General features: G+C 46.1%; 1 protein-coding gene across 6 annotated transcripts in view; it reads left to right on the forward strand.

Annotated features, from left to right (window-relative positions):
• Positions 1-21192, forward strand: part of LOC105464034 (far upstream element binding protein 3) — a 59761-nt gene that overhangs the window by 17382 nt on the left and 21187 nt on the right. For 5 of the 6 annotated variants that reach the window (XM_011711652.2, XM_011711654.2, XM_011711655.3 and 2 more), the window contains exons 3-7: positions 14082-14115; positions 16862-16911; positions 17341-17412; positions 18674-18731; positions 20737-20899. In XM_011711652.2, the coding sequence (XP_011709954.1) occupies positions 14082-14115; positions 16862-16911; positions 17341-17412; positions 18674-18731; positions 20737-20899 (377 nt within the window). The remainder of the gene's footprint in view (positions 1-14081; positions 14116-16861; positions 16912-17340; positions 17413-18673; positions 18732-20736; positions 20900-21192) is intronic. The other variant, XM_011711653.2, reaches the window with a different exon arrangement.

Here is a 21192-nt window from a genome sequence, read left to right on the forward strand (position 1 = left end):
CCCACTTTCTCCAAAGAAAGCTACGATTTGGTGCATGCCTCAAGGGAAGCTGTGGCTACATCTTGACCTTAAAGAGAAGAATGGTGACCTTTCTACAGTCTGGCTGCCAGATTTTTCACCATTCCCATTTATGTCAGGCTTTTTCTAGAAGCATCCCTTTTCTTTAATTCATTTATTTGTTTGTTGTTTTGTTGGCTGGTTTATATACCCTACTCCATCCCCAAAAGATTTTGAGAACACTTAGAAGGGGCCATCCCCAGCACTCTGGCAGAGTTATCTATCAGATGTGTTTCTGTAGAGAGCTTGGGCATCTTTATCATATTTTGTCTCCTGTTACTATGGAAGAGATAGTGAAATACACTAGATTGACATGAATTTGCATGTAGTCAAGTGAGTCGGTGTCTTCTCTGTGTTCTTCTTCTGTCGCTGTGTACCCAGTCATTTATGTTTGTACATATTTCTATGATGTATTATGTGAAAAATGAAGGTGTAGAGCAGTATGTATTGTATAATCTTTTCTCCCAAAAGTGCATGTTTTTATGTACATAGAAAAATATAATTTGCCATGAATCATTTCTCTGGTCTCTAGGAATTCTGGTTTTCTTTTTAATCCCCCCTTAGCGATGGGATCACACTCTGCTCAGGCTAGAGTGCACTGGCGCTGTTGAACTCCTGGGCTCCAGTGATCCTCCCACCTCGGCCTCCCAAGTAGCTGGGACTACAGGCATGAGCCACCATGCCTCCTAGTGCATTTTTAAATTCTCCAGTTCATAGACTTGTTCACAAATCTCAATGTCCTGAATAAACCCTATGTTAAGGTTCTTTTTAGTTAACTTAAGAGTTGAAGTATTTTATTTTATTTATAATTTTTGTGACTGCATAGGTGTATATATTTATGGGGTACATGAGATGTTTTGATGCAGGCCTGCAATGTGAAATAAGCACATCGTGGAAAATGGGGGTATCCATCCCCTCAAGCATTTATCTTTTGAGTTACAAACAATCCAGTTACTCTCTTTATTTTAAAATGTACAATTAAGTTATTGTTGGCTATAGTCACCCTGTTGTGCTATCAAATAGTAGGTCTTATTCGTACCCATTAACCCCCCTTGCCCACCTCCCCGAGCCCCTTTTGCCCCCTACTACCCTTCCCAGCCTCTGGTAACCATCCTTCTACTCTCTGTGTCCATGAGTTCAACTGTTTTGATTTTTATATCGCATAAATAAGTGAGAACATGTGATTTTTGTCTTTCTCCGCCTGGCTTATTTCACTTAACATAATGCTCTCCAGTTCCATCCATGTTGTTGCAAATGACTGGATCTCATTCTTTTTTATGGCTGAGTTGAAGCGTTTTTAAATAGACCCAAATAACACCTCCAAAAAGTTCTAGAGGACTGAACTTCAACCTCCTAAAGGTTAAAGAACCCTGCTTCAAGGGAAAGTTAGAAAGTTCATATTGCTAAAGAAGTGGTCTGGTAGCCTCTGTCAAAGGTAACCCAAGCCAAACCAAACAAACAGCTACACAGCCTTTGGAAATCTTTATTGCTAAGAAAAATATGCCAGAATTCTGGCAGCTTGGTCTGCCTCTGCTTTTCTAAACTTTTCATCACACCATCAGCAAGACTGTGAGCCCAGAAGGCAGCCAGGTAAACATGAACATCACTTCCCTTCACAGGATCTGCTTGTTCACATTCTTACTCTCTTAAGAGAGTGGCCCAGTGACCTTCCCCCTACCAGAAGACAAGTGACAAAATGGGGCTGTGGCAGTCCCCAGACGCTGAGACCAACGCAGAACTCAAATTCTACACATGGAGAAGAGCTTGGAGAAGAAAACAATATGTGTAATCCTGTGATTTAAACGGTGCTCCCCAGAAGACAGGATTCATTTTATCAAGCTCTAATGCAGAATGTAAGAAGCCTGAAGGAAATTCCTTTTTCTTCAAATACAGCCTGTGGTCACATAAGACCAGGTGTTCAGGGAGGACAGGAGGTTCAGCATGACACAGAAACTTTCCTTCTTGCTATAGGAGGGGTTCATATTTAGAGGGAAGAAAAAGATAAACCATGGTCATTTTCTGTTTGTAAAGACTTATTCCCCAAAAGGTACACATGGAAAAAAATATGGTTATCAAAACAAAGAAGTGAAAATACGCAATATACTAATGAACCCGAGGTTTTAAGTGAGATTCTGGACCTACGGGGTGATCTTGGCCAAGTCAGCTACATCTGCCTGTGACCCAGTTCTCTTTGTCAATACTGATAATGTCTTTATTAGTGCTAATTTCTTTCAAATGTGTGGGCAATGGACTAATGGGAGAAAAATGTCTGCAAAATGCTAAAGGACTTCATTTGCAAATATTTAGGTATTCCTTATGCAGAGGACACAGCAGATACCTGCTCACTGCAAGCACAGGTTTTAACACTTCAGCTCCACGCAGTGAGTGAAAAAAACAAGGCTGAATTGTGAAACTGTTGTGAAAGGCTGAATGAGTTGTGAAATATATTGATTTCGATTTCTGGAAACACTGGGCCAAAGAGACACTGTCCTTTAATGGGCTATGTGCACAGGGGCAGACAACTTAGTTTTTACTTTGCTGTCTCCGAAGAGGAACCAAAGTATGATTGCCCCGAAAAGATAAAAAGGTTAATTTGCATTACAGCTTTCTGCTAAGGCAAAAATGCCGATAATGCAGTCACCCCTATTTGGCCTAGGGAGTCACGAACACCAGTCAAATATAAAAAGATCACAGCTTGTTATTTTGGATAAGCAGTTTAAATGGTTATCTTAGTTCCGGTGGCCCTGGGGTGAATTTTCTGTTTTGTGGTCATAAACACTTTGTAAATACACAAGAACTTTTACAATCAAATGAGTGCTGTCCCCTTAAAATCTTCAGTGTGAGTCTCAAGAATTTTCCCGCAAAGGCTCCCACATCTAAAAACAATGGCCATCTCCTCTTAGAATTCCTAGAGATGCCCGACATGGTGGCTCACACCTGTAATCCCAGCTACCCAGGAGGCTGAGGTAGTGTGAAAGCTCGAGCCCAGGCATTCGAGGCCAGCCTGGGCAACATGGCAAAACCATATCTCCGAAAAATAAATATTTAAGGCCGGGCACTATGGCTCACACCTGTAATCCCAGCAGTTTGGGAGGCCGAGGCGGGCGAATCATGAGGTCAGGAGATTGAGACCATCCTGGCTAACATGGTGAAACCCGTCTCTACTAAAAATACAAAAGATTAGCTAGATGCCGTTGCCTGCACCTATAGTCCCAGCTACTTGGGAGGCTGAGGCAGGAGAATCACTTAAGCCTGGGGTGTGGAGGTTGCAGTGAGCCAAGATCGCGCCACTGCACTCCAGCCTGGGCAATAGAGCGAGACTCTGTCTCAAAAAATGTGTGTGTGTGTGTGTGTGTGTGTGTGTGTGTGTGTGTGTGTGTGTGTATAAAGGTTTTTTTTAATGTGCTAGGCAGTGGAACAAGGGGAAGGATTTGTTCCTGATATAGAAAAGGGATTTGGGTTAGTTGTGTTTCAGGGAGTGGCAGTTTTGAGCCGGCTGTCAGAATGCTGTTCATGAGCCTGCTCAGAACCCAGAGCAGAATTTAGAGCTCAGTGTGAAAGCTTGCCTGGATGCCTCTCCCTGGGAGGTAGCTGTCACCAGTCACTCCACCGCCCTCCAGCTTTGGATCAGGCCATTTTAACCTTCCCTGTCTTCAATCTTGACACCCACATGTTCCAGCAGTCTTTGATATGCATCCTTGGCACCCCACCAGTTCAGGAATCTGCCTTCTGGTCTCAGTTGTGGCACCTTTTCCATCCAGTACGTCTCTCATGCTTCAGCTGGAGCATCTCCCTGCAGTCCATTCCAACCAGTTTCATTCCTCCAGTAGCCAGGGAGGTGCAGATCTTCCAACCTGGCCGTCGCCTGCCCTCCCTGCTTGGCTCCTCCCGTGCACCCTGTACAGCAGCCTGGACGGCTGTCTCTTCTCTCTCCTCTCTCACCCAGCTCTTAACCTGCCCCACTCCTGCTCAGCCAGCTTCCTCCTAGAAACCTATCCTCTTCTGTATCTTTTGACTTTCTTCAGTGCTCAGCCCACATGCCACCTAGCCTCTTGGTCTTCTCTCTACCCTTTCCTTCCTTCCTTCCTTCCTCCCTTCCCTTCCTTCCCTTCCTTCCCTTCCTTCCCTTCCTTCCCTTCCTTCCCTTCCTTCCCTTCCTTCCCTTCCTTCCCTTCCTTCCCTTCCTTCCCTTCCTTCCCTTCCTCCCTTCCTCCCTTCCTCCTTTCCTCCCTCCCTCCCCTTTTCCCTTTTCCCTTTTTCACACACCCACCTCACTAGTGAATATTAAGTCATATCCTTCTCTTAATTTCTAAAGCAGTGTGTTTGGCCTCTGCTTGGGGCAGACAACATCCCATCCTTCCTTCTGCGGTTTCTGGGTCCCGCCACGCACCTCTCCTAGCAGAGCCTACGTGATGTGGCCATAGATACTGGCCTCATTTCCCATGGACTCTTCATGCTCAAGTTCCCCCGTTTCCTACGATTAGCATTTTAAAATTTTGGAAAAAGTAACTTCCAAATTTAAGAGAATAATATTAGCTAAGTGATTTAGAAGTGCAAATTTAAATGTAATCTAAATTAGAGGTTGGCAAGCTTTTCTTTTTTCTTTTTTTTTTAAGACAGGGTCTTGCTGAGGCTGGAGTGCAGTGGGGCAATCATGGTTCACTGCAGCCTCTACCCCCCAGACTCAGGTGATCCTCCCACCTCAGCCTCCTGAGTAGCTGGGACTGCACTGCACCTGGCAACAAGCTTTTTTTATAAGGGACCAGATAGTAAGCATTTTAGGGGCCAGGCATGGTGGCTTACGCCTATAATCCCAGCACTTTGGGAGGCCGAGGTGGGAGGATTGCTCGCATCCAGGAGTTTGAGACCAGCCTGGGCAATGTAGCAAGACCCCATCTCTACAAAAAAAAGAAAAAAGATTAGCTGGGTGTGGTGGTGCATGCCTGTAGCTGCAGCTAGCTACTCAGGAGGCTGAGGCGGGAGGATTTCCTGAGCCTGGGAGGTTAAGACCACAGCGAGCAGTGATCGCACCTCTGCACTCAGCTTGGGCAACATAGTGATCTCACAACAAACAAAAATAAATGTAAGGTTGCAGGCTGTGTATCCCACCTACTAAGCTACACTATTAGAGTTCAGAAACAGCTGTAGCATCTGTATAAACAAATGAGCATGGCTGTGAGCCACTAAGATATTTCACAGAAACAGGCAGCTGGCCCTCAAGCTTAATTTGCCAGTCCTCAGCTAAAATCAGCCTCATCAGATGATGAACATTTTCTTCATCTTTAGTTAGGGAAGTATATAGAGAGTACCCCTGCCCCAGTTTCTTTAAACAAGTCTCCTGTCTCATGGTTCACTGTCCAGCTGCCCTGACCACCGAAAGTGCTTTTTCATGTTTGCCCAGAGCTGATGGCCAGACGGAGAAGTCCCTTCCCATTTGCCCCTGTGTGTCTCTCCTGATCCAAGATCAAAGCCTTTCGAGTTTGCTTCCTCAGGAGAGTTTTAAGGAGCTTTCTTAGTTGAACTAAGCAGGCCTTACCCTCCCCTGCATTCTGTGTAGTGGGTGGCACCAAAATGAGGGCTTCGGGAAAGTACAGCACTGTCCTCACCACTAGGGTGGCGGGGGAAAGGCCACGCAAGGGGCTTTGAAACTGTGCTTGCCTCTTCTCCCGAAGACTCGTCTTTGCTATTTATGTGGCACCTTCTTTTTTCCTTTTTATTCTTTTTACTTTGTGAGCTGCTGAAGAAAGCACCTCTTATGTAGTGCCACACTTCCTAATTTTGATAATAGAGTTGTTCCCCGTTTATTCATGACTTCATTTTCCCACAGTCAACCACTGCCAAAAATATTAAATGGAAAAATGGAAAATTCTAGAAATAATTCCTTTTTTTTTTTTTTGAGACGGAGTCTTGCTCTGTCACCCAGACTGGAGCATAGTGGTGCGATCTTGGCTCACTGCAACCTCCACCTCCCGGGTTCAAGCAATTCTCCTGCCTGCCTCAGCCTCCCGATTAGCTGGGATTACAGGCATGCGCCACCACAGCCAGCTAATTTTTGTATTTTTAGTAGAGATGGGGTTTCACCATGTTGGCCAGGCTGTTCTTGAAAGCCTGACCTCGTGATCCACCTGCCTCTGCCTCCCAAAGTGCTGGGATTACAGACGTGAGCTACCGCGCCCGGCCAATTCCTAATTTTTAAATTGTACACCATTCTGAGTAGCATGTGTATCCACACTGTATACACTACCCACTCACCAATGTATAGGAAAAAATATAGTATATACAGGGTTTGGTGCTCTCAATGGTTTCAGCCACCTACCAGGGGTCTATGGAACATATCCCTTATGGACGAGGGGAAATTGCTGTATTATTACGAGGTAAAGGACGAATTCTTGGGCGTACTGCCAAGTGAATTATTTGCAGGAAGAGTGAAATAGACTATTTCTATGATCCTTTCCAAGCTTTGTTTCAGTACTTGTGGCATAGGGCAAGGACTGAAGGGGAGGACAGGAAGGAGGAAAATAAGGAATGAGGAGGAAAAGACGTTTGAAAATCCAAGACCTTAAGGAGAGACAGGAGATAGGAGGTACAAGTGGTAGCGGGTGGTGAGAGCCATGATGCCTGGACCCCTGCCTGTGACCTGCACCCCAGGCAGGTGCTGCAGGCACCAGTCTCCACTCTGGAAAGAGGAAAGCGAATCTCAGGGGTGTTGATACTTTCCCTGAATGGGGGATGATGACAGATGCTGGAGGAATGAAAAGCCAAAACCAAAACCTAGTTCCTGAGGGTAGGAGGGGTTAGGAGGAAGGTTTGCCTTTTGTGAAGAGGGAAGAGGGAAAGTGAGACTGGGATGTGGCTGGGCAGTTGTCGTCAAGGGCAGATGAAGGCTTTCCGGGGGCAGGTGGACATGGGCAGGCTTCCCAGGTTCCTTTTCCAGCTCCTTGCCTCCTGTCTGCCCTCTTCCCTAAAATGGGCCTTTCTGAGAGTCACGTCTGCCCCAGAAGTTTATGCCTTTCCTGCCACGCCCCTTCTCCCATTCTCCGCTTTTGGTGTACCGTGGGCAGTCACCTGGGGTGGAAAAATCCCCAAGCAGTGGGGCCAGGCAAGAATTCTGAATAGAGAATCCCAAGGTAACAAAGGGTAGAGCCTTGGTAAGAAATAGTGAAGGGAGGCTGGGCATGGGGGCCCAACCCTGTAATCCCAGCACTTTGGGAGGCTGAAGTGGGAAGATCACCTAAGGTCAGGAGTTCAAGACCAGCCTGGTCAACGTGGTGAAACCCAGTCTTTACTAAAAATACAAAAATTGGCCAGACGTGGTGGCTTGCATCTGTAGTCCCAGCTACTCGGGAGGCTGAGGTGGGAGAATGGCCTGAATCCGGGAGGCAGAGGTTGCAGTGGGCCAACATCATATCACTGCACTCCAGCCTGGGCAACAGAACAAGACTGTCTCCAAAAAAAAAAAGAAATAGTGAAGGGGACAGGGTCTGATTTTATCCAGTTGACAACTCCTGGCAAAGGCTCTGTGCCCTACCCCCCACCTCAGCCACCCCCATTTGTTTCTTCCTCCCTTCACCCATCTATCCATGTTAGGGTTATAATTCAGAAGTGAGATGATAGTTACATGGGTACATACATATGTGTAAGCTGATTCAGAAGTGAGATGATAGTTACATGAGTACATACATACGTGTAAGCTGGAAAAAGGCAGAGAGATTTTTCCCCTTGGCAAAGCATGATCTGGCTGGTTGGTTGACAGTTGGCTTAGCCAGCTGGGTAAAATAGTAGACATTTTCCACAAAAATGAATGAGCTAAACCTGTGGCATCAATGTTGTGACAAAAATATAACTCGAGCTCATGTACAGTGCCTGTTACATTCTTCATGGCTGTTAATAGGGAGGAAAAGTAGTTGCCAAATTAAAAGAGGATTCATAGGTTTCCAGAGTTCAACTTGATGGTACAACCACTCTCGAATACAGTTTTGGAGTGTTACAAAACTAAACCTGCACTTATGCACAGTCCACAATTGCACTGTTGGGCATTTATCCCCAAGAAATGAAAATGTTCACACAGGAGCCTGTTCACATAGCAGCTTTGTTCGTAATAGTCCCACTGAAAACAGCCCACCTGTCCTTCAAGTGATGAATGGTTCTGCTGCGATACAGCCATACCGTGGAATATTACTCAGTGGTGAAACGGGACAAATGCTGAGTACATCCAGCAACTTGGATGAATCTCCAGGGTGGCAAAAGCCAATCCCAAAAAACTACATACTGCATGATCCCATTTGTGTAACCTTTTGGGAACGGAGAACAGATTAGTGGTTGCCAGGGGTTAGGGATTGAGTCGGAGGAGAGGGGGTCGTGTGAGATCACAGCCAGAAGGGAACCTGAAGCTTAAACTCCTTATTGTTGTAGATGAGGAAACCAGTTTCTGAAGAAGTAAGTGGTTTGACCAAGGCCAGATAGATACATGGTAAGTGACAGAAGGGAAGTTGAACCTGGGTCTCTGTCTCATGTGCCCTAATAGTTTAGTACTTAAACATGTGGATTTCAGAGTCTGAGAGATCAAGGCTTGAATCCCAGCTTTGCTAGGCGTTAGCTGTTTGACCCTGGGCAAGTTCCTTAACATCTCTGAGCCTGTGTTTCCCCGTCTGTAAAATGGACCTGATGATAACCTGCCTCATCAGATTATCATGAAGGTTGTATCTCATTATTTTCAAACTTTAAGAAATACCACTCCCGGGCCGGGTGCGGTGGCTCACGCCTGTAATCCCAGCACTTTGGGAGGCCGAGGCAGGTGATCACGAGGTCAGGAGATGGAGACCGCCCTGACCAACATGGTGAAACCCTGTCTCTACTAAAACACAAAAAATTAGCTGGGCATGGTGGTGCGTGCCTTTAGTGCCAGCTACTCGGGAGGCTGAGGCAGGGGAATTGCTTGAACCCAGGAGGTGGAGATTGCAGTGAGCCAAGATCGTGCCACTGCACTCCGGCCTGGTGACAGCTCCTCAAACAAAAAAGAAAAAATACCACTCTCCATATGAGAAAAACTGTTTCCATCAGAACTAGTTAGTACAGATGTATTAAAACACGTATGTGACTGAAATGAAAGTTTTATGAAATACATTACCCTTTTTATATATGGTACATTCTGTTTTCTCTTTCATGTTTTAATAAAGCTGGTTGTGACCCCCTGTATTGATTTCATGACACTGGCGTAAATGAAAGTAAAGCTTAGGGCTATGAGTATAGTATCATAGAATTCTTTTTCCTCTTAGGCACTTGGGGAGAAGGTGCAGGGCCCAACGTGTCCCTGGAGGCTAGGGTAGGCCCCCTCATCTGTTGCCTTCTGCCTTCCCTGCTAGACTCTAAGCTCCCTGAGGGCAAAGGTGACTTTGTTAGATTGTTGTATCCTCAAGTCCTGTCACAGTGCTCAGCACCTGGAAGGCACTGACCTGTGAGATGAAGAATGATCAAGAGAGTTAATATCACAAAATTAAACAATGATAAGTGTTGAAACCCACAAGATTAGAGGACAGGGGAAGATGAAGCGGTACAGAGTTTGCACGGGCACAGGCCCCTTGCCTGCATGCCATTCTGAGGGCTTGGGTGCAGTGCGATAGCACCTTCCTCTTCAGTTAGATGGGAATGGCAGTGACAGTAGCTGCCTCAAAGGTGGGTTATTGTAGGATCAGGTGGGTTCATGCAGGTGAGGCGCCCAGGAAAGCACCTAGTGTGGCTGGGGGTGGGGGGTGTTCTTTCCACTCACAGAAGTTTATAGTATACTGCAGGTAAGAGTGATGTGATTGGCTGGCACAGTGGCTCACCCTGTAATCCCAGCACTTTGGGAGACTGAGGCAGGCGGATCACCTGGGTCAGAAGTTTGAGACCAGCCTGGCCAACATGGTGAAACCCCGTCTCTACTAAAAGTACAAAAATTAGCTGGGCGTGGTGGCGCACACCTGTAATCCTGGCTACTTGGGAGGCTGAAGCAGGAGAATCGCCTGAACCCAGGAGACAGAGGTTGCAGTGAGCCAAGATCGCGCCACTGCACCCCAGCCTGGGAGACAGAGTGAGACTGTCTCAGACAACAACAACAAAAAAGAGTGACATTATTGAGATAAACTTGAATTTACTTTCACTTTTTAAAAATAATTTGCAAAATTAATAAATTATGCTTGCCAAAGTACTTTCAGCTGAACTCAGCATGTCAGTGTTTCGTGGCCCTGGAGCAAGAGTTGCTGCCTAGAACACAGGAGGCCTTTGTAGTGTCCCTGGGGGAAAAGCTTTCTAAAAACTCCCTGAATCTGCACCGCTAAGTGTGTGTTACTGACCTGAGGTGGGGCGTGGAAAGCCATTGGTCAGTCAGAGGAGACTGCACATCCAAAGAAGAGGCAGAGGAGGGAGGATTGTTTTCAAATTCTAAAGATTTGGGTTATTTGCTTTTGCAGTTATAAATATTGGTATTCCCCTCCCCCCCCACAACAGACTCACTCACCTGCCTCTGGCCAGTGGTTCCGTGTGGGTGTGCTGGCTGAGCTGTTGTGAAGGAGGAATTGGCACTTTTGTTCCTTGTGCTGGGGTGGGAGTGGGGGTGTAACTATTAAAGCTGATGTGACTGGGCAGTGTGGCTCACGCCTGTAATCCCCGCACTTTGGGAGGCCAAGGCAGGTGGATCACCTGAGGTCGGGAGTTCGAGACCAGCCTGACCAACATGGAAGAAACCCTGTCTCTACTAAAAATACAAAATTAGCTGGGCGTGGTGGCACATGCCTGTAGTCCCGGCTACTCAGGAGGCTGAGGCAGGAGAATCGCTTGAACCCAGGAGGCAGAGGTTGCTGTGAGCCAAGATCGCGCCATTGCACTCCAGCCTGGGCAACAAGAGTGAAACTCTGTCTCGGAAAAAAGAAAAAAAAAAAAGCTGATGCATATTGCAAAGTTGCGTGTATTTCCCAGTGCTGTTTTGTTTCTTTCAGAGGAAGAAAAAAAAATGAAGTCTTTTTTTTTCTCTTCATTAGCAGGGAAAAAATGTCTGATCACCTTTTTTTGTTTGTTTTTGTTTGTTTTATTTTTGAGATAGTTTTGCTCTGTCATCCAGGCTGGAGTGCAGTGACACGATCCCGGCTCACTGCAACTTCCGCCTCCTTTGTTCATTGCATGCCAGCCTCCCGAGTAGCTGGGGTTACAGATGTGTACCACCACACCCAGCACATTTTTGTATTTTTTTCTTTTTTTTTTTTTTTTAACTAAAGACAGGGTTTCACCATGTTGGCCAGACAGGTCTCGAACTCCTGGCCTCAAGTTACCTGCCCGCCTTGGCCTCCCAAAGTGCTGGGATTACAGGCATGAGTGGCCACACCTGACCTGACCTTTTTTTTTTTTTTAAGATTATTATTAAAATTGGCAGAGTATTACTCTTCAGAAAGAATTTATGATTTTGTGGAATGACTCACAGCCCAGGCAGTTCGTATTACATAGTGCACAAGGGAAATGAGAACTACACCTGGATGTGCTGGAATTGCTCCAAGGGGACCTTTGGAAGCAAGAAGATGATGCATTGTCAACCAGCACACGCCATTAGTGGAAATAGGACTGATTTTACCCAGCATTTTTCCTTTTTTCCAGGAAAATGAGTGTAGTTCCATTCAATTGAACATGATAGGTGTTCCCATCTGCCTCCTTAGTGTGACCCCTCCTCGTTGCGAAGACTAAGGAGAGGTTCCTGTTCCTGGAGTTGGACATAGAACTTGGCCATATGAGTACCCAATGCCCCGATCTAACTGCTGGTTTTCATTTTTAGGCACCAAATGGGAACGTTCTGAAGGGAATGAAACTGTAATCGCATGTTTCAACCTTGGGTGGGCTCCAGAATTTGCATGGAGGAGGGAGATGATTTATCCTTCCTAAGCATCCGCCAGCTCAGAGTTGACTCTGGGCTTGAACCTGATTTCCTTTCAGTGGTGTAGCTCTCAGCAGCCCATCTATTTGGGATGATAGTGTGTACATTTCTATCTCTGGCCATTGTGAGTGCCTCCACTGTGGCTGGTCGGAATGGTGTTGTGTGCGTGGCACCTGTAACACATACTTTGCCAACAAAAAGGAATTGCCATTTTTGTGATGAGCACAAAATTTCAAATGGCTTTTGAACAGGAGCTCTCTGAATATTCTTGTGAATCTCAGGGAGTTCTTTATGGTAGCACTGCCCTTTGTTTCTGTGGCTTCTCTGGCTGAGACAGAAATTTCTGAAGATCATTGGCCCTTTGACATCCTTTACCAAACAACACAGTGAACCAGGACCCCTGGTGCGGCCTCTGCCCCAGCTGAGGAATGCTGGGTACCTCTCCTCTGTGTTCTCATCATTTCAAGACATTTTAGTTCTTCTGGCTTCAGTAGATTCTTTACCCACGAAGAGGGGGATTCTGATAGCAATCAGGGAAGCTCAGCTGACTGAGGAACAGCTAACAGGCTCGCAGGGGCTCTGACATGGACATTCTCCTTTGCTGTGTTTCTTTTCCTCCCCACTGCCCTGTGTGGCCAATGTTCCTCCCTCAGGAATGTCTCAGCCCCGACACTATTCAGGGCCTGAGTCTGTGGTGAGGATTCCTTTCCCGACCTGGCGGTTGTCCAGTTTTCCTGCAAAATGGGAATTGTGAGCACTACCTGTTCCAAGCAAGAATGTTTGTTATATTCAAACAGATATGCAAAGAGAAAATTTTAAGAGTCAATAAAAAACAATTCTCGTATCCCTGAGATAAGCAGATTAATAGTGTCGAGTGTCAATATTTTGGCTGTAGACCATTATCTTGTTATCGATCCAGAAAAAATATGGTATTGACTCAGTAGCTTTGTTTACTTTTTGCTAGCATTGTTTTGCTTTGCTTTTTCTTCTTTTTAAATGTCATGGTCTGCTTTTTTTCCTTTGTCTCTTCACTGTCCAGTCGGAGAATGACAGCACTGAGTTTGAGCACAAGCAGAGCAGTTGGTTCCCTGTTTCAGATGTAGTTCGGTTGTCAAATCATTTCATTCTCTGACCTCAAGTGGGTGGAATCGATCCTTTCCGACTTACCTCATGTCCTTAGAATAACTTTCCCCAAAGACGTATTTCTGAATGCCCTTTTTAGCATCTTGTAAGGTGCGTTTGGTCGGTTCTTTGTGATATGTTTAGGATTTGTACTTTTTCATTGTTTGCTGACTGTTTCCTGAGCTGCATTTTCCAAAAGAGAAAGACTACAGAATCATTTTTGCTGATGGCTGGTGAAGGAGACACTCATCAATAGCTGAAAGAGGAGAAACTGGAACAAAAAGCGTAGCTAAAGTGGTTTTGTGGGAATGTGATTACAGAGTTGGTTTTAATAATAAGAGGCTGTTTGGCACCGTTGTCTCTGTGAAATGGGCTTGAAAGGCAGTTGCTCATTCTTAGTGTCCACTGCACATGGACTGCTCTGGTGGGTCCGTGACGAGGCCTGTGGAGGGAGGAGGCCAGATCCTCTCCTTCAGATGCTTATGCTGTTGGCGGGGGGGGGGCGGGGATCCGGTGGGGGGGCGCCAGGGGGCGTCTCCTGCCCCGTGGCCAGGAGGAGCATATGTGCGTGTTCCTCATGACTACAGCTGCTGTGGGGCAGTCCTTAACAATGCATCCAAGGAGGGTCAATCTTCTCATTTGTTTTTAAAAAAGGATCTCTTTCCATCTTTACATTGAGTTTGGATCCAGAGCAGGAGGGAGGTAGGAAGTTAGAGGGATTTAGGCTAGCAGGATTTTCTCCCAGGCCTCACAGCATGTGGACACACAGATCAATTTCTTATCCTGTGTTCAGCTGGACACTGGGTTAGAGACTGTGTTGATCAAGATGTCCCCTCCTGTTTCATATCATATAACGCATTCATTTCAGCCACTGAGCCTAAATTACTGTTTGCTTTCTTTCTGCCTTTCTTTCCCCCCTCCCCGAAATGGTAAGAATGGTAAGGATGAAGTTAGTTTATCCGTGCTAATGCTTTGATTTTTTTTTTTCTCTTTCTCTTTGCCACAGTAGGTAACCAGTTAGGGGCCTTGGTACATCAAAGGTAAGCAGTGGGTTATGTTTTATTATTTATTGATCATTTCTAATTGTTTATTGATCCACCATCTGTACTAGAGTGCTAGAAAGTCAGAGGTTGAGTGTGTGAAAAAGCATGGGTTAGGCTTCTTTAAGACTCGAGGTTTTTGCTAGCCATTTCCAAGATAGTGTCAGCTCAGGGATAAACTAATACAAGGCATTAAAAATCAGCCATTATTGCAGTAACTTAAAATACTTGTAGAAGATTGGAGTTGCTCTTTCTACCAGTGTACATTTAATTTAAAAGGAGAGAATGAGATTTTCCCACCTGGTTTTGTGGTGTTGCCAATATTTCATTAATCCTCAGCCTCTTCACCTGAGAAGGGACACCTCGAAGTGTGAGGGTCAGACACTCCCAAGAGAATGCCCAGGAAGTATGGGTGGGTGGCTAGTGTGTAGTGGGGAGGCCAGAAGCCAGGGTTCCATCCCTCCAAAGTGGTAGGGACTTGCCAGAGAGCCTCAGCCCAGCTGATTATCTGTTTCTGTGTCCCCTCATAGCCTTCTGTCAAACATTGAGGATTTAGAGAGACACAGAAAGAGCCCTGAGTTTTACAAAGGCCAGTCTGTAAGATGGGGTATGTGTGGTCATAGTGTATCGCCCTTCAAACAGGAGAACATATACAAGAAACTGCCACAGTTTCTCTTCCGGAAGGATGAATTTTGTGCTGTGTATCTGTTGCTGTAACATATCCTTAACCTTCTATCAGCAAAACAATTCTGTCATCTTGGATTCTGCCTAGCTGTTTGGGAGTTTCTAGAAATCACCAGGCATCAGTTAAACAAAAGTTTTATCCTGGGTTTTTTTGTTATTGTTTCTTTGTTTGCTTTGTTTTGTTTGTTGATGAATTGAAAAATTTAAATGAGGTGATCATTAGTATCAAATGCTGACTTTCCTATAAAGCCATAACTAGCCAGGATTTTCTTTTCCAAGGTGTTTATATTTTATACCTTGGACAAGTTTCAGCCTTGCATTGAGATTAGAACGTTTTCTTCCTGGAAACCCAGAGTATGTTTCTTGCTCAGAATCCGCTAAAGTTATTCCTTAGGGCCAGGAGCTGCCTGGGCTTTGTGACATTTTGTATTGCAGTAGTGTTGAAGCCCCTCTAGTCAATTCCCAGGTAGTATTTTCTGAGAATAGACAGAGTAGACAGCTCATGCTACACGTGGTATGAGCAGCAGCCTCCTGGCCACAGGCACAAGAGCCCTGTCTTCCGTCGCGACAGAGTCAGGAAGCACATCCTGACAGGGACCTGGCTTCTGCTGCAGGACATGTTGGGACGGCAAGACTTGGCATTCACATCCATGGTGTTACTGATTAGCAAGCTGGGAATGAATTGCCTGATCTGGGGAGAACACATATATCCCAAGAGGTGGAGAGAATCCCGTCTTGTACATAAGCTTGAGGGTGTAAACTCCACAAAGAGAAGACTGTTGTTCCCATCAAAATGATACAGTGGCAAGTGCTATTTATGCTGTTGCATTTCTTCTAAGTAATGCACTCTCCCTAAAAATATGCACTTATTCCATCTTTTCTGTGATGGGTAAAAATCCAGCTGTGTGAGAGATGTTTAAAAATGCTTGCCCCTTTTTTTTGTTTTGTTTTTAACTACTTGCATTTAGCATCCTCCCAAGGTAAATGTTGAGATTTAATTGCTTTCTGGGGTGTTGGGCAAATTGGACATTGTCCACAATACACTGTATGGCAGATTTGAAGGTTTGTTTGAAAAAAGCCAATGCAATAGTAGTTTAAAAAAAAAAAAAAAGGCACATAATGGATGGGATAGCATTTAACAGAAGTACCTTGCAGAGTAAGTGAGGTAATTATTCTGTTCTGGCAACACTGATTACGCCTCCATCGGATACTGATTCCATTTGGGGCATCTCAACTTAAGAAACATCCATAAATTAGAAGGGAGGCCAGCAGACAATAAAAAGATTGGGAAACAAGGAATGTTGAAGAAAAGTTGGGTATCTCTTCATCTAGAGAGGACTCCACAGTGGAAGTCTGAACATCTCCCACAACACCGGAGGACCTTTCAGTGACCTGGGATTGATGGCCCGTTGGTTAGAGAGCACCTAACCAGGCAGAATGAGGCAACGCTAAGCCGGGCGCGGTGGCTCAAGCCTGTTATCCCAGCAGTTTGGGAGGCTGAGACGGGTGGATCACAAGGTCAGGAGATCGAGACCATCCTGGCTAACATGGTGAAACCCCGTCTCTACTAAAAAATACAAAAAAAGCTAGCCGGGCGAGGTGGCGGGCGCCTGTAGTCCCAGCTACTCAGGAGGCTGAGGCAGGAGAATGGCGTGAACCCGGGAGGCGGAGCTTGCAGTGAGCTGAGATCCGGCCACTGCACTCCAGCCCGGGTGACAGAGCGAGACTCCGTCTCAAAAAAAAAAAAAAAAGAATGAGGCAACGCTGAGAGGTGCTGTTTGAAGAAAAGGCAGCTGTTAGAGGAGGTGGTGGTTTCGTTAAAACCCGAGGTTTCTTCCTCTGACACAGGGAGATGAAAGGCTTAGACCTTTAGGAGGAATGATTGACCAGAGGGTTCATTACGTGACACTCTTTGTAGATGGTGGCGGATTTGTTGGCCAGATTGGCCTGATGTATTTTAAGCTTTTATCTTGCAACATTGCCAGTGTGGGCAATTTGGGGACCTAAAATGGCTGCAAAATTCTGTATTCTGTATTTTTTCCAAAATGTTCTTTGTTTTTAGGACAGTAATAACGGAAGAATTCAAAGTGCCTGACAAAATGGTTGGATTTAGTAAGTATCCATGTTGTCTACTTTTTCCCTGATTCCTGTCTCTTTTTCTCTCTGTTTTTTTCTGAGCTCCTTTGCCAGGAGGTCCTTTTTGTTTTAATCTCTCTTGTGGGTGTCACCTGTAGTAGAATGCTTTGCACATGCCGTTCCCCACAGCTCTGAAGTGCTGCAGAAACCAGAGCGCTGGGCTGTGGATGCCCCCGCCTTCCCCACGTCTCCTCACCTCAGCTTGAATCGCCTCTGCCTGTAGGCTGTTTCACACGGGCTTTCTGCTGCCATCGTGCCCAAAGAGTGGAGATGGGCTCACAGGGGCCAACTCGATGTGTAGTGTTGTGAGCCAAGTGTCACAGTTTGTGGAATTAATTCAGTCATTCATGCGTGGTGAAATATGGAATGGGGGCGTGTATTCTGACCCTGTTCAATTTGTTTCAGTTATCGGCAGGGGAGGTGAGCAGATTTCACGGATTCAAGCAGAATCTGGTTGCAAAATTCAGATTGCTTCAGGTAAGGGCTTTTTAAAAATAGATACCAACTTTATAGAAATCAGTATTTTACAAACATTTCCAGGTTCGGTACTTTGCTTGTTGCTTGGGTAAGTATATGCGATTGGTGTTTTCCTTGCACTTCGGGAGTTGGACTCCTAAATGAGAACCAGAAGGATCAGAGCAAAGGTGGGCCCGGAGATAAGGCCTCGTATCTGGCTTCTGGGGTAAACTCTCCCTCAGCTCTGTGGCCAGACATGGCCCCTTCCCAAACACCTGCCACTCTAGGACCTATGTTTTCTGCACCAGAATGTTATGCCAGACATAGTGGCATAGTGGGGCCTGTAGGAATCCTACGATTTTGGGGTCACTCCTTGACTGTGTGCATCAGGAGAGCCTCCCCTGGATGAGACTGTCCCTTCCCTTTGTGGGAAGAGGATAGCTGGGGGTCCTGGCTGGATTAGCACTCACTGTACATGTTTTCCAACCTTTCCTAGCTGGGTTCATTTTGACCATGCAATATGGAGAGAGATGGAGTGAAGAACAGTTTTTTATTTTATTTATGGTTTTGTCATCTAATTTGAGCTTGACCTCTTTCCATTGCAAAGGAAGGGGTTTGAAGGACATTTGACTAGAAAAATGTTTGTCCTTTTAAAAGAGACGTATTACAGTGTCTTGAAGGCAGTAACTCCTGTTAGCTGTTTCTCTTTCATTTTTTTGAGGAAGGATTTTGAGAAGCAAATTTTTTAGGAACAAAATGAGGCATCGTGTGGTGTTAGAAAGTAACGTGTTTCTCTCGTTCAATGGCCTAGTTCCACATAGATGTCACTGATCTCTTGGGACACTCATGCCATAACTGGTATGTCCTGATATATGTGTCATGAAGTTCCTTCCTAGTGTGCTAGCTTGTGTGCCGTGTGCAGACACATCACCATTGAGCTGCAAATGGAGAAACTGAGGAATAGCACGATAAAGGGACTGAAACAATTACTAGCGTGTGAATGGCTCAGAAGTGAAGCTGAGACGGGTAATCAGGACCAACTCACAGATCCTGTCACGTCCTTCTAGCTTCCCCTGTGGGACTTGTTTCTGCTTCGAGAACCCAGGGTGAAGCTACCAGCTTCACATTCTGTCCACAAGCGGAAGCAAACTGTCTTTTTCTGGGAGCCTGGGCCTCTGCGGGGCTGGCGCAGGCAGCAGCCCTAGAGAGAGTCTGTACAGAGGCCGAGGTGCATGTGCCCGGTGCCCACCAACACCCCTCATCTTCTTGATTCTTCTTATAGAGAGTTCTGGGATTCCAGAGAGGCCCTGTGTACTTACCGGAACCCCAGAAAGTATTGAGTAAGTTTATTTTATTTACTTTTTCTTTCACTCTTCTTCCTCCTTCCCCAAATGGGGAGAAATGGAAGGGCAACACTGTTACTGAACACTGTGAATCTGTGCCGCAGTCTGGCCACACAGGCAGACAATTCCACAGGAAAACAATCTGGGAGGTCACTGTGCCAGGGGATTTTGTTACCTTAAGTACACGAGATACCGCCTTCGTTCTAAACCCCACGGCTGTCATAACTTCTCCTTCAAACCAGGGTCTCAGGAGTGTACATTCACCCCACCTGAATGCTCTAATCAACTTACTTCTTCCTTGTTAACACTTCCTTTACCTGAGCAGGTCTGGATTAGTAAGCCAGTCAGTTGGTGAGCTACTGAGAATCCTGGTACCAGGTCTTTTGGCTGGAGGCTGATCCCGTTACCCTTCTGATATTTGTGAACCAAATGAGTCAACTCTTCGTGACCGTTGCTCTACTCAGAGGGCCGTACGGACTGGCCAGAGGATGTCTTGACTTTTGGCGCCCTTGCAACAGCCTTAAGACTAACATTGCTTTCCTACCCTATTACTCACAAACTCAGAACCTTATACCAGGTGCAGGTGTCATAAATCCAAGAATCTCCCAGGAAAGGGAAACATACTGACTTATAGCCTGCTTGCTGTCCTTCAATCTACAGAGCAGCACTGCATTTGGGGCCAGGAGTGCTAAGATTATATCTGACTCAATAGGTAGGGTTGTTTTATTGTTTCCATTTCTCAGGGAGTCTAGATGAGCTTAAATTCTCTTGTTCTGCCATCACATTGCAAGCAGTGAACCAGAATAAATATCGCTGGCAGGTGTGCATTACAGGGCAAGCTGGATGGTTTGCTGGAGTCAAAGCATTTTTCTTCCAACACAGGTTAATCTAGTACACAAGCAAAATATTAAAAAGCTGCTGTAACTGGGAAGATACACGAAGCTGATTCTGTACGCAAAGGCTCAAGACGACAAAAGGCCACATCTATTTCCTGCCTTTCTCTTCTTTCTTACTACTCTTCTAACCATTCCTGCTTCCTGTCTACCCAAGGACCAGAGGCAGTGGGATTATAACTTTAGGAGGAGACAAATTTCATTTTCTTCAGTGAGCAGCACAGCCAGCCTGTTCAGTAGCTGAATTCTTCTCCATTAGAGAAGCCAAAAAGCAGATCATGTGTGGCAATTTAGAGAATAAATACGAGAAATAACAGCCAGGAGAAATTCTGGTGCAGAAAAGGAAATTGGCCCAGCAGATGACTTTGGTGGTCTGGGCTGTGCTGTCGCCATGTTACAGTTGCCCTCCCCCACTGCCCAAGAAATCAACACAATGGCAGGACATGTGACATGCAGGGTCCCAACTTGGCTGCCATGGAAAGCCCAAAGCAGGTGTCTGTGAGTGCACAGCTGCATCCAGCACCGCCTCCCCCTTTCCCACCTCTTGGAACCAAACTGGGATTCATAGCCTTAGCTTAGAAGTCATAGAGCAGTGTTGTTGGTTATGAAGAAGCAGCGTGGAGTATGGGAGTTCAGACAGTGAGTACTAATCCTTGCTTGCTTTCTTCCCATCTTTCTCATTGCTGGCTGTCTCTCCTGCCTGCGTTATTTAACAAATGTGTACTGAGTATACTCTGTGAGAAGGGTCGTGTTGGATGGGGGAACAGAGAGATGTAAAGGGATAAAAGATGGTCTCTGCCTCCAGAGCAGCTGGCATCCTAGTAGGAGACAACACCTTTGTGGAGACATAAGCATGAGCAGAGGGCAGGCTTGAAAGGGGCGGCAAGGCTCTGTGTCGCAGCGTTGGTACTATGGTGTGTGTTGCTTTTAAATTCCAGCCCAGTAGCGTGGCGGATGGCAGAGAGACCTCCGGGTTGGGGCAGGAGCTGGAGCTGGATGGAGGGCTGCCCTGACTCCCGCAGCTTTTCCCTCAGTGCTATTTCCCTGTCTTGCACACCCAGAGCCTCCATTTAATGCTGGCTCTCTTGTGGTTCTTTTCCCTCCCAAAGACAAGCCAAACGGCTCCTGGGACAGATTGTGGACCGCTGTCGAAATGGACCTGGCTTTCATAATGACATAGACAGCAACAGCACAATCCAGGAGATTCTCATTCCCGCATCTAAAGTGGGTCTGGTCATCGGCAGAGGAGGGGAAACAATCAAGCAGTTGCAGGTATGTAAGCCCGGAGCGCGGAGCACAGCGGCCGCTCTCAGCAGGTCTTCGGCTTCCTGGCCCAGAGATCTGCTCACGGCCGGCATTCCCTGACTGGGCTGGCTTTGCACAGCATGATGCTGAGGCTTCCTTCCTCCATTTGACAGACAGCTTCTGAACGTACACCACGGCCACGCCTGATGCCAAGTGTGACGCCAAGTACTGGGGCAGGCGTGCCCTCTCAGGGCCCCTGTGAACTTTGAGCAGCCTTTTTGGCAGTGAGCTCTGTGAGGGCTGCTTTTATCATCAGAGGA

Source organism: Macaca nemestrina, chromosome 14 (genome assembly GCF_043159975.1).
Source record: "Macaca nemestrina isolate mMacNem1 chromosome 14, mMacNem.hap1, whole genome shotgun sequence".
Classification (NCBI taxonomy): Eukaryota; Metazoa; Chordata; class Mammalia; order Primates; family Cercopithecidae; genus Macaca; species Macaca nemestrina.